At 42.8% G+C, this 16,828-nt stretch overlaps 1 protein-coding gene across 1 annotated transcript; it reads right to left on the minus strand.

Moving 5' to 3' along the window:
• Positions 1-8,864: 8,864 nt before the first annotated feature.
• AMIGO2 (adhesion molecule with Ig like domain 2) lies at positions 8,865-15,787 on the minus strand. Its single transcript, XM_086740024.1, has 2 exons — positions 15,527-15,787; positions 8,865-10,612 (listed from the first exon to the last, which is right to left on the minus strand). The coding sequence occupies exon 2, from the start codon at positions 10,537-10,539 to the stop codon at positions 8,974-8,976; it is 1,566 nt and encodes a 521-aa protein (XP_086596150.1). The 5' UTR covers positions 10,540-10,612; positions 15,527-15,787; the 3' UTR covers positions 8,865-8,973.
• Between the last annotated feature and the right edge of the window lie 1,041 nt (positions 15,788-16,828).

Consider the following 16,828-nt stretch of genomic DNA (forward strand, 5'->3'; position numbering starts at 1 on the left):
GCACAAAACCTTAAGGACATACCCAGGTCTCTAGTCCTGTGCCACCCTTACAAATCAATCCAATTATCCACTGCCTCTTAGGGAGATCAGGGATTAATATTACCACTGTTTACCTACTGTGAGCAAAGTGGCCTGAACTCATGACATGATGACAATTAAACATAACCAGAAAGTACTTATTTTCTGTCCGTGGTAAGGTCTTCTAATTTCTGCGATGAATGATCTGCACCTGCATTATTGGGACAACAGTTGTCTACACAGGAGGAAATAATTAAGGCAGTATGAAGATGTAATATATTTTCAAAAGCCTGAGCCTCTACCAAGGTTCAGGTACTGCTTTGGTTTTTCATTTTTGGTATTTGACTCCTGTACGTTATTTTCTCACCTTTAACTCAAAGGGTAGTATCTTTCAAAGGTCAAAAATTTGCCTTTGCAATGTTTCTATTTTTAACAAGTTGCAGCCTGTGCTCTCCACAAGAGCAGCTTGTTGCTTCTGAGTGGCAAGAAAACAGCACCGCCTCTGAGCCCCAGACCTCTCTCTGCCTTTCGAACACCAGTTTGATAAGAAAAAGGGCCTGTCTCACACACATCATCGCCATGAAATGCACCCTGCATAGTACAGCAGGGGATGTACTCGCAGTGATAATGAAAACGAGCGTAGTCTGTGATACTTTGTAGTAGATGAATATAAATTTTCTAAGTTATGCCTTACTAAGCAAGACTTGTAGGAGAGCTACAGGAAATATGCCCATAACTCTGAGTTATTCTCAGGGAGCGTAGTATTTTGTATAGGCCTAATTTGATAGTGTTGTATATACTGGAAAGGGAGAGATTTACTCCTACTTTTGAAGAATAAGAGAACAGCACAGTAATGACAGGGTAGCTTTATAACCTTCTTACGCATCATGAGGATGAGAATTTTACAACTTCCTTCTATCGCATTTCTTTATTATGAAGCAATTATAAATCACCACAAATGTGCCAAGTAAACAGGACACTGATTCTTCTGGCATGCCTTCCAACAATTTGTCCCTGCTGAATATAAAAGGACTGGGGTCTGGTTGTGCCGGAGAGCTGGCCACATGCATTCTTATCACTCTAAGGCACTTACACAAGGCGACAGGTACATGACTGAGTTGGGAATTCATCACAAGCGGTCTGAATACAGCAAACAGCACTTTGCAATGGCAATTTTGCAGATGGAGCACCAATGAAAATTCGTTTTCTTTAATACACAATGATAATGCCAGCTGCCACAAGGCTAACCCCATAATAAAATTATTGGGGAATAAAGGATGAGAATATAGCTTCTACATACCTGTAACATTTCTTAAATCAGACACAGACTCTGCCTAGGATCAAATTTTATGACAGATCTTGTGGATGTGGGATAAAGTATTGTTATTCATAAAAAAAAAAAAAGCATTTTCCTTGCCAGGTGAAAGGAAGAAGCCTGTTTTCACAACACATACAAAGCAGGCACTGTTGAAAGCCAGACTGACTCTGTATTAGGTGTGAATTAATAGGTGAGACTGCTAAAAGACAAAAACGTCACAGCATTAAAGGACAAAAATGACTGTTTTAATTAAATGAAATTATTTGTGACATTTTACTGTATTTTTTTTCTGTAATGGGAAGGAAATTTTAATAAAATTATATACCACAAATGTAGCTACAATAATAGCAGCATGTCTAAATATATTTTTAACATGTGAAATGACATACGGGACGGCATACTCAACAAATCGGCTTATCTCTACAGAACATATGGATCATAGAGACCATTCACTGCAGCATGATCATTTTGGTTAAATTGCATGCAATGATTATCCATGCTTGAAAATAAACAGGGGAGAGGAGGCACATGTATTGAAAAACAGATCAACTATCTTTTTAGTATATGGACAAAAAGGGAAGGAGAGGAGATAAAATTCAGGGCAAGCTCTCTTATCCCCAAATTAAAAAATTACTGATTGGATTGCAATTACAGATGTCCTTCACCTGCCCTCATAAATGTTAGTTTAAAAAAAAATCAGGTTTGAAATTATTTCAGGCAGTAGCTCAAGTATATTCATTTCTGCTTTAATAAACAAAGTCAGAGAAGCAAGTATACCCCCCTGCTCTTTTGCAAAACACCTCCTTCAGCAGGATCCAGCCTTGATTGACATACGTGAGTATGTTAGTAGCAGTACTAACATGATACCAACACCGTTCCTAACAACACTGGCACTAAAACCAAGAATAAAAGATTTGTTTCCTTTCTACCAATGTTTAGGCAACAGTGTACTGCCTGGGGAAAGGCTCAAGATTTTGTTTGTTCTAAATACTTGGATAAAAACGATACAAAAGCAGCATTTTTCAATGATTCTTGTGCCAGGTGAAAAGAGCAGAGAGGACAAAAGTCATGCGTAGCCTGGTCTGAGGCTCTGTCTAGTGCTATAAAACCCTCTGCTCCAAGTGCAAAAGGCTAATTGAGCTGCTCCAGGCAACAGCAGTGCTTATCTGAGCTAATTTATTTTGCAGTACATTTTGCCGACAGCACCTCAGCTACCAGGGAAAGCACTAGAAATCCTTTCGTTTCTGTGAAAGGACATTTTGTCTCATGAAAGGGCAGCGTTTGCAGTGCTGAGGATCTGTGCTCTGCAGACAGAGCAGATATCAGAGCCTTTATCCCCTTCTGAAGAGGGTGTCTAAGGTTTGTTCGGTCCTGGTTAGCATTTTGGTTTTAGGACCATTAACCCTTGAGGAGAGAAACTGGCAGTGTACTGTATTAGGCAGCTCTTGAGCAAACATGTTCACTGTCTCCCCACTGCTCTTCCCTTCTCTTGATGTCCCTATCAGGGATATATGCTGTAAGCAGCCCGTGATGCTCCATGCATAGATCCAACGTGCAAATAAAGTTACTGCATTCAAAAGGTGATCTGTGGTAAGGGCTGAATAAGGATTTCAATTGAGTTTGTTGATTGAGCTAATCTGATTGAAGAAAACATCTTCCCACTTGTCTAGGAAAGGTCTGCATAATGCAATTTGTCTCTCGCTTGCCAAGGAAATACTTCCAGTTGATCCTGGACTGTCATCAGAAATATTCATACAGACTGGACAGCCCCTCTGTATATCAGAGTTGCTTTCTGCTAACAGAGTTGTTTCACATTAGTAATCGTTTCTAAATCAACTTAGTTAAGGTGATGCAAGAAATTGCATGAATAGTCTTTCTCCTTTAAAAAAATAAAATACTTAAAATATGCCATTTTAAATTAGCCAAAACAGACAGAAAATTTCAGTTAAATTAAAACAACCCACAGGTCTATGCTTGAACAATCTGTTGTTGGATTGGGTTGGATATGGTTGGACTTGATGATTTTAAAGGTCTTTTCCAACATAAATGTTTCTATGATTCTTTGTTTGATTGGAGAGAACACTTGAATCCACAACTAACTTTTCCTGACATTCAGGTGTCATCAATCTGATTGTATTATTCTAGACCCTCCTCTCCTCCCCTATCAAATGTAGACTTCATTAGGAGAACTAAATTAGAAGATACTATTCCAGTTAATTAAGTTATTCTGCAAAGGAAAGGATAATAGATTTATATAAGGAAAAAATTGCTCGTAACATAAAGAGAACATAAACCAGTAATTAACAAGAAAATTATTTTCTCTGCTGCATATGTTCAGTTATTTAATATTAAAACTAGAGCTTTTTATGAAGTAAGGCAGAAAGGCATGATCCTTTTACCTGTGACATGACCTCTTCAGCAAGTTTGGGATATGTCTTCTTCAAAACCAAATACTAATACTCTCATACTTGGATTTTATATGGATCACTTTCATACCTCTATTACTGTCAGAACTCTGTTAACACTCAAACCCTACAAAACACCCATAAATACCATATTTAGGTAAATGTATAAAGTGTTTACTTTTTAAAGTTTTTATCATATACTCACTGAACACAAGAGCTCAGATATTAGCCTTTTTTTTTTTAAATATCAAGTGAACTTCAGCCAAAATTATTTCTTGCCCTTATCCCCTTCATCCTCAGTTTTCTACTGTTATGCACATATGAACCCTGCTGGACAAATGAGAAGAAATAAAAGAAACACAGAAAAAACTCCTTAAATATGCATTCTTTTTTTTTTTTCCTATATATATAATGATTCAAGTATTGTTTACCAGAAAGAGCAAAAAGAAAGTCATTAAAATCTAAATTGCTCAATTTGTAAATTAAACGTGTATCCTGTCTTCTCAAAAGCCACTACTTACCAATGCCAGTTCTCATCATTTAGAAGCCATTTGGAAGTAGCTGCTTTAATTAATCAATTAAAATGATCCCTTCAAGAAACTTTGCAGTACATCCAGAAACTGTCTTTGGGAAGCCAGTCTTGACACAGAGAACTACGAAGGACGAGGCTGGAAACAGTCCCTGCACCTGAGGGACGGCTCACCCTCGATGAAGTGAGAAGCAGCATGTGCTGGGCAGGATGGCCAGCAGCTGTAGTCCACGGGGGACTGTCACTTCTACATTACTTTAGAGATGGCCACGATAGCATGCTTTGGCCCATAAAGGCTGGTTTATTCTCACCCAGTTTAGAGACATGAGAGGTTATTAGGAATATGCTGCAGTCAAGGTATAAAAGCACCCTGAAGGAGGTTGATTTACTCTAGAAGCAAGAAATAATCTTGTGCTATCCTAAATGAAAGTTCATGATTTAATCACAACTTGACCCTAGGGTTTTGCTTGTTCAGAAGAACCAGCTATATAATTAGCTAGTCCTTTGACATTGTAATTAGCAGTCCTCAGAAATCTCACTTTTTGAAGAAGCAATACTAAGGAGACAGATACATTATTAACCTGGAGCACTGTTTGCCTAACAAGCTTGAGGTGACCAGCTGGGCTAAAAGGACACAGCCCTGGCTGCCATAACCAACAGCAGATTAAAGGCTGGTATCAGGAAAATACTTTGGTTCACCTCCGGCTTCCAGCTTTGTTGGCAGCTGCTCAGCATATTTGAGGGGCAGTTGGTTATTGTACGTTTTCATTGTTAGTGAGGTGGTCACAGTCAGATAGTTAATCTTATCGAGGTCAGGAGAGATGACTAGCAGCCTTCTCTCCCATCTGCCACTACAGGTGAGTAATACGGGGACAATGCAGCTGCGCAGTTGCTGTTGCTACACGCAGGGCTGGCCTGAGAGTTTTCATCCTGGCCTCACACGACTGGTTTCTAATGCACTCCACAAATGCTTATGACTTGCAGGCTGGTGTGGTACTGGAAATGCACAGAGGCAAGGACATGACCTCCTAGAGCTGTCTGTGGCCATTACCCTGATTTTTGATCTGTGAGACAGCTGGAACTGATGCAATAGGCCCTTGAGTAAGAGAAAAGCTTTTCACCACTGTTAAAGTGGTAGAGGACATAGATTCAAAGGAGAACCACAAAAAGACACAGTATTCAGTTACAGCTTAAAGCCCTGTCTGTGACCTTGTGTGACATAGTCTCGGGTACTGGAAAGAAAATAAGGAGGGGAAAAACTCACCTGGGGTTATCTGAACTGCATGAGTAATATCTCTTTCTAGGCATCTTGCAGAGGCAGTGAGCGAACCCATGCCCAACCGGAGACTTTTTGCCAGTGGGTTGGTACCTCTCCCTCACTGCAAACCCATTTTAAGAGCATGGCTGGGCTGGCGCCAGAGCACTCAACTACCTTACAGAACTGAGCTCACTCCATGTTAAAAAGATCATTCCGCTTTTCAGTAGCTGCTGGAAACACCAACGGGAAATCCAACCCAGAGACTAATGGGGATGATACGGCGGTAGGACAGGCTTGATGATGAAAGCTTGCTAGGAAGGTGGACCATGCCGGAGCTGCTGGTGCAGCATTTGGGCAGCCCCTCCTGCCTGCGTGACTGCCTGAGGTGCTGAATGGCTGTGGAACTGGACGGCAGTGCTGGCTCCCTGCTCACGGTCCTCGGGGAATATTTGTGTTGTGGTGGGAAGGGAGGAACAGCTGAGCTTCATTGGCTTTCCACAGCCTTCCAAGGAGAGGACTGGGATTGTAAATTTGTGGTGGTGGTGCTATACGATAAACATTCAGTAAAGACTTTAAAAAATCTTTATTAAAACTGCACCTACTGAACTCAGGAGACTGCGACAATGTAAAGAAGCGGTAAACAACCCAATGGCTCCTTCCAAAGCTTTGGTTTTACCACCTTGTTCATAATCACAGTTACAACTCTGAGCACTTTGAAGCAGTCACTAAAATACAGCCAGTTAATAATCACAGCAAATATCTGCTGTTTAGAGCAGTGCTCAGCTTGTCTAGTTGTCTGGCAGGATTACTCTGATCCCACAAATCCCCACGCTCTTGCTGCGGAACAGCAGCCCTGCAGAAGGCAGGCTGGGGAATCTCTATGTTTTTTTATTTAGGACTGCCACACAGATTTAAAATGGACGGTCAGCATGATACGCTGTGTTGTTGCCTTGCACAGTGAGAAGCAGCGATGTGCACCTGCTCAGCCATAGCTGCTAAGGAGATGTGTACAGTCTGCCTCCCAGACGCACCGACAGCTGTGTGCTTTCTTTTTCAGCCCAATTTGGAACTGACCGTCAGTGCTCTTGTGTAAACACAGAAATCTGGGTTGCTCATGTATGACAACAGAGCATATCTGCCCAGAGCTGTAACTGACCTCTCCGCAGGAGTATTTGCCTCTCTGTTTCCCACTCAGCCTCACCACCCTTTGGCCTCAGGTCACTGATCATCTCCTTGCACAACACGGAGGACACCCACTCACCACGCGCGTGGCAGAGCACCAAATCACGACAGCTTGGTTGAATCTTTTCAATATAAAAAGCTTTGAGAAGGAGACAGTGTCAAACCTTTGCCTCATTGACAGATGATCCAACTACATCACTGATTTTAGCGAAGACAATCACTGCTTTTCCATTATATCTTATATGTAAACATAGGGATTTTGGTTTAATGCATGCATACAGACAAAAGAGAGACAGAGTTTTATGGAAAGATACTAACCTGCTTGATAGCAGAAGCCATTTTTAAATTTACACAGATAAATGTACAAATAAAAGGTCCAAACCCCTCGTCATCTTTCTCTCCTAAATAATTATTATCCTCTGCCTAGAAAAAGAATATCCATCTTCCATTTCCCTGAATATCTCAATTAAAATCTCCAGCAGTTTTCTAATTCCACATACTTTGTGCATATCACAGCAACACTGTTTCCTGATCTAATCTGTTTTCCAGATAGCTTGCTTTCAAACAATTAGCTACATCAGGATTTCTCCATAGCAAATCAATTGTTGAGAGCTTTGGCTCAGCCAAGTACACGCTTTAGCATGATGACATGGGTCTCAAAAGAAATCATAAAAAATGGCAAGTGGCTGTTACAGTAAGCCTCTGAAAAATAAATTACAGTTGCCATACCATGTAGCCCTTTGATTCTGATTCTGTTTATGCTTTACCCCTTCAGTATATTCCCCAAAGATAGAACAAGACAGACATGCTCCAATTACTCTTCTTTGGTAAGCTGTAATTCCTTGCAAAGCTCCTTTGAAGTTGGTACTAATCAATGTGAGGAAGATGGGCCAAGTCCACCCTAGTCCCAGTGTACCTAAGCTTAAAAAAAAAAAAAAGCGGGGGGGGACACAAATGTAACAGAAAAAGAAATAGCAAATATAACACTATGCTCAATAACTCAGTTACAATAACACAACACTTCATGCAACCTATGTCGCATGACCAGTCCAGGCCAGCATTAGCAGGTTCATGAACTTTGACAGTGATACATTCGGGCAAGGAAGAAAGCAGTACGTACAAGAAAAGGGCCAAGTCGAGAAAAAAGCTGTGCTTTCTGAATTTACACTGCATAAAGTCTTCTGGAATTTTTTATGAATTTGTCCAAATACTGTATTCCTCTTTTAAGAAAAATCTCTAGGAAGCAAATTTTATAAGACTGCTGGAGCCATGTGCCACTGAAAGGATTAATTGAAATATTTCCCCTCTTTCATGAAGTTACAGGTGAACAGAAGCCACTCACGCCTAGGATGAAGCAGGAGCCCTGGTGATGGCAGCAGGCTTGTTCACCACATGTGATGCCAAGCATACAGCGCACAGTGGAGGTTCAGACAACCGATTGCAACCAATCCAGCTATCGCAGCTTAATGGGTTACAGCTAGCTAGCTTCAGTCCTCATGACCGACAACTTTCATTCCTCAACTGAGGTGAAGGTAACATGTTAACTTTTACCTGTTTTCATTACATGTCAATATTTATAAACAAATGCAACCACTTTACCTCTCACGAGTAATCCCATGACTAAGTTCTGAATGAGTACAACGCACTCCTTTTAAAGTTTTCAAGCAGTTACTGGCAAACACATTGTCAATTGAAGGCCACAAACATTTGTCCAGTGCTGCTAGGCATCCCGGTGGCAACTAATCTTTAATTCTGATCAGTTCAAGAAAACTCATGACTTTTTCCCCCCTAGTGATTTTACTGTAAAGATTTTATGAGCCTGTGAAAGGAACTGCAGGAAGCCTGGGCATTTTTCTCAGTAGTCATCTGGGTTTGCTTCTGTGCTCACTGCAAAGGAGCTGAGTTACCAGCACGACCGGGGATGTTTTATATGGGTCAGCCTCTGCAGGGTCAGCTGTATGCACGGAAAGTGCCTCTAAACATGCATGAGAGATTGCTTTGTATGGACCAGAGAGTAAAAGCCAAGACTAAGGTTGCATTGAGGACATTCACATTAATGCCATGCTGTTTGCTTTTCCCAAACAAGATATTACTGTTGCATGGCCCTGCATTCAGAAGAGAGGACACGCAGTTCAAGGACTGACAACAGATAAGTTTTTTTTAAAACATTTTCTCTCTTTTTATTTGTTTTTCTTCTGATAGTTGCTACAAGCAAAGGAGGTATTCAGAAATGTAACTGCACAATACAAACACAGGCAGCAAACTAAGTTGATGGCATGAAAGGTGTATCTGAGAACACGGAGTTGACAGAATCGGAGTCGGATTTTGTTCGAGAAGTTTTTAAGATACTCTCAGCAATGACACTGTCATTAGGAAACAGTTTTACTTTCCCGTTCTGACTGTGTTTTGGCTCGTGCACGGGTTCCAGGAAAACCACCCGTTTACCGGTACTGGCCTTCTTCTCATCGGCCGGCAGCTCTTGCGGCGGTGTGGAATTCAGTATGGACGAATGGGCACTGCTTTGGTTCAGCTTCCTCTTCCTCCTTTTGGCCTTACATTGACAGGGGCAGGGGGTCAGATAGAGATACAGCAGTACTAAAACAATACTGGCTACACAGGCCGCAAGGGTGGTAAAAGCTGTATTAAATGCTTCATGAGCATGGGACCTGTTCACTGTGAAATTGCTGACATTTATTCTGACCTCTATGGTTTCATTTAATAGTCTTTTCTTATTTATTGCGATGCAGGAATACAGCCCTGAGTCCTCTAGCTGGGCATCTGTTATCTCCAGGCTGCCGTTACGAAACACCTTAAAATTGCCGGTCTCCATGTCTGGCTCCAGCAATCTGTTGTCTGGACTAACCCAAACAAAGTGTGTGCCCGCATCGCTGATTCTGCTGTCACAGTGCACAATCAGCCTGTCGCCAACCTGGGCATCGTGAATAAACCCAAAAGCTTGGAAAGAGCTGTTGACGGTGCTTTCAGAGCAATTCAGAAAGTTGTCGTGCAGTAAAGGCAGTTTGTTGTTACCTCTTGGATCTGAGCGCATCAAACAGGTGTACTCAGTTTTGAAGTCCACCACCGAGCTGAAGTGCCTTTGATACCAGAAGATTAGCATGGAGTACAGTGTACAGTCACAATAAAATGGGTTGCCATGAAGATAAATTCCACTAAGCTGTTTGGCCGGCACAGAACTCAGGCGCTGAACAGGCATCGACTGGATGAGATTGAAGGAAATATCCAGCAGCACAAGGTCTGCCAGTTTATGTTTTCCAGCATACAAGTCCAGCGGGAAATGCGAGAGCAAGTTATAGCTTAAGTACAGTTTCTGCAATTTGTACAATCCTCCAAAGGCTGAAGACTCTATTTGCATTATCTGATTGTTGTACAGCAGGAGAACCTCCAGTGCCCTTAGCTCCTGAAACACAGGGCTGCCCAGTGTCTTCAGGCTGTTGGATGACAAGTCTAGGTACTTTAGATTTGGAGTTGTGGAAAAGCTTCCAGTGATAATGCTGCTAATGCTATTATGATTGATTATTAAAGTGTTCAGTTTCTCAAACAGCGCTGGGACCCATTCAGGTTCCAAAAACCCAATTCTGTTATAACTCAGATCCAGCCTCTTCATACATTTATAAAGATTTCCTGGCACCCGAGAGAGGTTCTTATTGGTGCAGCTTACGATATCACTGGCACAGATGCAGGCTGTCGGACACATCCCCGGGGCGCTGCTGCAAATGCTCACAGTGAAGACCAAGAGGCATGCCAGTCCTTTGCAGTTCACTCTAAAAACTCCAAGTTGAGTAGAAATTTTCCACCAGTTTAAAGACATTGTCACTGTCTCTTAGCTGTCTCCCAGCGCTCCTTGCCACAGATTGTATGTGCAGTTAGATTTGCACTAATCGCTGTCAAAAGAGGGATACAGAGGTACAGTATGTTAACATTTATGATTCATACCCTGCCTGATTTCTTATCCACACCTCTTGAAAAATACAGGGAATTAATCTTTAATGCTTCATATGGTTAATTATAAAATCTAGTTGTTCTTAGGTGATGTAAGCTTAACATTGGTTTTACGTAAACATGAAATTCTGCAGTCATGTAAATATTCACACTACAGATATGACATTTTTTTCTCTTCAGAAACAATACAACTATTCTCAATCTTGGACCAAGGAACACAATTTCTGACAGTTCATTAAAAAAAAAAAAAAAAATCAGAAATGTTCCTCCGTGTAACATGACTGGGCAATGGCATCCCCCACCTCTTTCCAGATCGACTCAGATAGAAAACTCCTGGTACAGGAAAGAAAAAGCCTCATCCAAAAATGTTATTTTCTCGTCTAGTGGGGAGCAGTTACAACATGTGTTTCTTCCCAATCAGAAAATGTCACACATTTTCAAGTAAAGACTTTTCTTAGACGACTTAGCTTTAAATGTCATACTAATTTCTTTCTCTTTTTTTTTCCTTTTTATTTTTTTTTCAAATTCAGTAACTGATAGTTCAGGTAGCAACAGTCTATTTTTAAAGTTATTCAAGATGTCCAATTGGAATATTTCATATTCTGCTACGTCTGCCTTTGCTAAAATAACTGTTGAGAAGGAAATTTTCTATGCCTGGTGCCTACCTCAGGCACAAATTTTGGGAACTTTCAATAAGAATGAGTCAGCCATTTCTCAAAACTTAGTAAAGAAAAAAAATATTTTGCTCATACTTAAATAGTGAGAACAAAATCAACTATACTCTTTCCTGAGAATATTTTAGTGTCACTATGGTTTGAAGCAGGGACCTAACATTTGGCAGGGGTGATTCTGTGCCAAGGGGTATGCTTTTTGCCATCTTCTAAGAAAATGTACACATACTTAGCAGCGTAATGAGCATTCCTGTTCACTCTTGCTCTCCCTGGATACCTGCTAAGAATTTGGCAGTAAATTCCCAGGTGAATCCATATGCATTGATTATCCCCACCTCTTCAGAGCTCAAACATGGTATTCAGCTCCCACATGTTAACCTTATATTTATTTCTGCAGTCTCACCCACCCATTAGTACAGTATCTGAGCAGGACAAACCCTGCAATGTCTGCTCTGCACTGCTGATAGCAGCTGGGCCAGGAGCTGGGGGACTGCCAGTGGGCAGCGGGGAGGAGGAGGAAGAAGCCACTTCAGATGGAAAGAAGGAGAATAAAAGGAGAAGTTTTATTCTCTGAGGAGGCAAGATGGATGAAGAAAGGATGAGTCTTGAGTACAAAAACATTAAAATCAAGACTGAAAGTGTGGAAGACAGCAGGGCAGAGAAGCAGCCAAAGAAGGGGAAAGAGGGAAAAGAAGGATGAGAGATGCACAGGGAAGGAAGGGCAAAACCAGGGCAGGAGAATGCTACTGGACTATCATCTTCATTAACTAATGAAGCAACTGAGGAGGAAGTAATTTGAAAATGCAGAAGTCAGTTAAGGCGTACTGGAAAAGCAGGTGAGGAGGGTGTAAAGGGTAAGAAGAAGGTTAAGCAGAAGAGAGGCAAGAGTTTCAGGAGGTGAATCTTAGAACATACTGCTCCAGAGAATTTGCATCTGCTACATATGAATCTAAGATTATCTATACAATTAATTAACATATGTGAAATACACTGATTTCCACTCCTCCTCTGTTCCTTATTCCCCTCCTCTCAAACCCTCTGCCAATCTGGCAGGCTGCTGTCTTCTGTCCCTTTTGGAGACTAGGACTGTTCAGTATCAACTTGCTCCTCAACGTGTGTTCCCCAAAACTTCTGCATAAATTACACAGGAGGGTCTGCAAATCCAAGCATTCTCAACATAAATATTTATGAGCTATGTGATCATTTGAACTTATTCAAAATGACTGCATAAACATCTCCAGGTTGGTAACATGTTAAGCGGCAAGGAAGAACAAAGCTTACAATCAGCCTTATATTAAAAAGTGGCATTTAGTTTCATCCGGATAACATTACTTCAGGTCTTAGAAAAGTACTATTTTACAAACTTCAATATTAGGTATTTTCTCAAGAGAGATATCGCTATTAAATACTACCAGCTAGCATCTGCCAAAAGACTCTGGCTAAGTACTTCACCATTATTTCTGAATGAGCTGGGTAAATAGCTTTTTCGATTTTTAGTAAAGTGAAGGGCATGGTTGGGGGTTTTGTACTTGAATTCTTTTCAGAAAAATAATTCCTTTGTTGTGTTAAAGTGTGATATTTTAAGTTCACTGCCAAAAACACAGTATTTCCGGAGATGAATCATCTGTGCAGTAATGGTACACATGCTTCGTAACTGAGACGAAACGCAAGACATATTCTCATATCATAGAGAATATCCCCTGCCTTAAGGAACAGCTCAATTAACTACAATTGATTATATCCTAGAGAAGTTGAGGATTAGTCTCTTGGTTTTGATCTTCTTCATGTGTGTGTTTGTTGGGGGTTTTTTGGTGTTTTTTGTTGTTGGTGGTGGTTTTTTTTTTTTGGTTTTTTTTGTTTGTTTTTAAAGTAATGAGCACCTAGAGCTGCTTGTGTAAAAGGGGAATGCTGGGCACCTGTAAACCTCCTCACCATTAGTTATCACTGTGAGATCAACTAATGTGCTAAGCACTCATTGCCTCTTCCTCTGGGTTCTCTCTCCCACTAATGCTACATTAATAATCTCTACCCCAGCTTTCTCTTCTCTAAGTACCTTTTGGCTTACTGCTGTTTCTTCCAGGGAAACCTGTACACCAAGATTCCTCTCCCAGTTCATTTGAGACTTTTCTAAAAAAATCCTTATGTGGCACAACTTTTAATTCAAGCAGTGAATTGGACTGGAGATCACAAGCCACCTGAATGCTTTTGCAAACACTACCACTAGTCTTTTCAATGTTAAACAAACTGGACTGACAAGTGCTTTACAGTAGGAATAACGTCTTCCTGTACATTGGTGATGCAAATAGTCCCACATCTGGCTGGCACTTTCTGCACAGTGAAAATGCAAATATTTGCACACAACCTCCCTGTACTACTGCAAGAATACTGCTGAGTCTCTAGAGAGCTCAAATGCTAGAAAATACTACAGATCTCCATCCACCTTTCAGAAGGTCCACAGCATTTCTGCATCTCCTAGCTCTTTCCCTTGTGCCATGTCTCCTGTGACTGTCTCCCCTGACTCCTGTGTCCCCCAGTCTCGCCAGCCCACAAGTCACTCGTGCACCTTTGCACCTTCCAGTGCCCTCACAGTTGCTCTCCCGCTCTTACCAGTCTATGTACCAGATGAATCAGGGCTGTATTAGTTAAATATAATAATACACAAAATGAAACAGTGATGTTAACAATGTTTCCTCACAGCCCCTTTTTTTTTTTCCTTCTGGCATGGCATTTGACAAAGCTTTCCTCATGAACTTGGAAGAAAAAGTTACTGTTAGAATGGGGTTTTATTAATTTATAACAATATTATACAATACAATTATTCATGCTTTTAATTCTAACTTTATGAATCCTGCTTAAGTACATGACACAACCATTAATTACAAACAGACTAGTGGCATCATGCAGAATTAATCTTTTAAAATATTACACTTGTAAGGAAGGTCTGCATAAACTTACATCCCTTGTGTGTGCGTGGTGCAGGATGCTGTCAGAGGAGATACCCCTGTAGTGGCCACCTCACTCCAGGCTCTACTCTGCTTTTATCAGTCCTGAGTGGGGAAGGCACTCTCTCCATCAAATCTGCCTGACAGCTGTGCTCAGCATTTCTGACTGAGCAGATCTGGATTACCCGGCCATCGTAATCCATGAGATTTAGTGACGTGATGGATTGGATAGCAGAGACTGTTGGTGAGCTAGATCTGGGTGATGTCCTGATACACTGGACTAAATCTCTGGACTGGGCTAAACAGGACCTAACATTGATGAAAAAAATGGCTTTACGTCACCTTTGCAGCAAGCTGATCCTGAGGTCAGCCTGGCAAACGGAACGGCCTCTCTGGCCAGCACCTGGCCAGACCTCAACAGTGCTGAATTAGAGGTGAATTTGTCCTAGTAACCTCAGCCAGCTAAAACTATCTTCTCCCACTCATCACTCACGAAAGATTGAATTTCTCTGAAGATAGAGGTTTGGGGTTTTGTGTTGTGTTTCGTTTTTTTTTTTCACCCATGATAACTCACTTGGCTTAAAGAAAACTGAGACACAGATGAGCAACTGACTGACATACCACAGAGGCTGAGTTGGACTCATCAGCAGCAGCCTGTCTACAGCAGTACCAGCTACATGAAGTCAACCCTCTGCTGCTCTCCTCTTGGGAGAATACAAGGGAAACGCATCAACGAAACAACAAACGCATCCCTTTTGCCACGTTACTTTTGTCAATCGGGGCTGCACCCTAGCTTAAACCTGGCAAGTGACTTCAGTTGCTAAGGAGATCAGCAAACAATTAAGGGGAAAAAAATAACAAAAAAAAAAAAAAAAAAAAGCAAAGAGAAACGGCAGCGCCTGTTACAGCAGCAGTAACCAGGCTCCAAGCAATGCCAGATCTTATGAAAGTTTATTTGCCCAGCGTAGGATCCTCATCGCCTTCCAAAAGCTTCTCTGGGGGTAGCGACTGGGTCTCCCGGGATGTGCTCGCCACCGGAGCCGGAGGGGCTTCGCCTGGGGGGGCTCGGGGTGGACTCAGTCCGCCCCGAGCCCCCCGAAGCGAAGCCCCCCCGCCTCCGGCGGCCCCTCTCAGCCCCGGCTCAAGCCCCCTCGGACCCTGCCCACCCACCATACCCCAGCAACTTGGATGATGGGGAGGCGGGGGGAAATATCTCTTCCCTGATCCCACCGGGCAACCTTACCTGGAGCTCCCGGCGGCCGCTTCATATCCGGGGAGGGCGATGCCGGCCCCGCATGCTCCGCTCCTCTCCGCCGGGGGAAGTTGGGGGCTGCAGAGTGTTGGATAGAGCGGAGGCCCCGGAGCCCCGGTATCGGATGAGGAGGGAAGGCAGGAGACACCCTGTCACGGCAGCGCTGGGGTTTTTTTTATCCCCTCTTGCCCCCGCCCTCCCGCTTCCCACCCTCCACTTCCTCGCTGCGCCCCACCGCCCCACGCCCCCAAGTGATCCCGGGGGGCTTCCGCGGCAGCGGGACGGAGCCACCGCTGCCCCGGGGGGAGGAGCGAGCCGCTCCCCCCGCCCCGCCCCTCGCCTCCCCCGGGGTGGTTTGGGGGGCGGGGGGGGGTGCCCGCTGCTCCGCCCCACTCCGGCTCTGCCCCCCTGTGGGGGGAAATCGGCAGGGGTTTTCAGGAGATGGCGTCCCCGTGAAACAGAGGGGTGTTCGTAAGGGGCAGAGAACTGTGAACGGCGCTGTGTTTGGGCTGGCAAACCGTCCTCCCGTTAATTAAACAATCAGACCCCCCCACGGGCTTTGATCAAAACAAGGATGCAAGGGGTTATCTAAAATTAATTGCCATGGACCCGGCTTCTCTTGGCCGTGGGATCCGTGGGAGAGCTGCTGCCAAGTGGGGAGGCGCGACCGGATCGGGAGGAAGCTAAGCTGCAGCTGAAAAAATCAGAACCCCCTTCTCTGCCTCCCAGGCCGATTTTATCCCCCGCCCCCCCCCCTCCCCATCGAAGTTTCTCACTACATTTCCACTTAATTTAGAGTACCCCGTATTTAGAGATTGAGTTTGGCGAACGACAGAGATTGTGGATTTATTGTCACCCAGGCATACACTTTCTAGACTAATTCTCAGCAAAACGGGCTTGTGTGTTAAAGCTCCGGTAAATCACACTTTTCTTCCACGCGCATATAGCAAAGTGATTTTTAATACTGGTGTTCGTGGCTATGCTTAAGGCTCCAGGCTTCCTTCTTGTCCTGAAATTTGCGCTGCAGGCAAACTAAAATTCTTTGGTGTGGTACAAAGTATCTGTTAAAAATGTGATTCAATGCACATTGAATCCCGGTGAGCCGTGGGTGATGCTGCTATTGATTTAGAAGTCTCTTGGAGCACAACCTTATCATAAAAATCCAGATTTTTATTCATCAGTCTTGTTTTGTGTTGCATTTCTGTGCATTTGGATGGCACACCAGTGAAATAATTTTCTTCTCCAGGTTATTAATTCGACATGGATTGATTTCAGACACTCCATTGGAATATT

This window comes from Chlamydotis macqueenii, chromosome 1 (assembly GCF_036417535.1).
Source record: "Chlamydotis macqueenii isolate bChlMac1 chromosome 1, bChlMac1.mat, whole genome shotgun sequence".
Taxonomy (NCBI): domain Eukaryota; kingdom Metazoa; phylum Chordata; class Aves; order Otidiformes; family Otididae; genus Chlamydotis; species Chlamydotis macqueenii.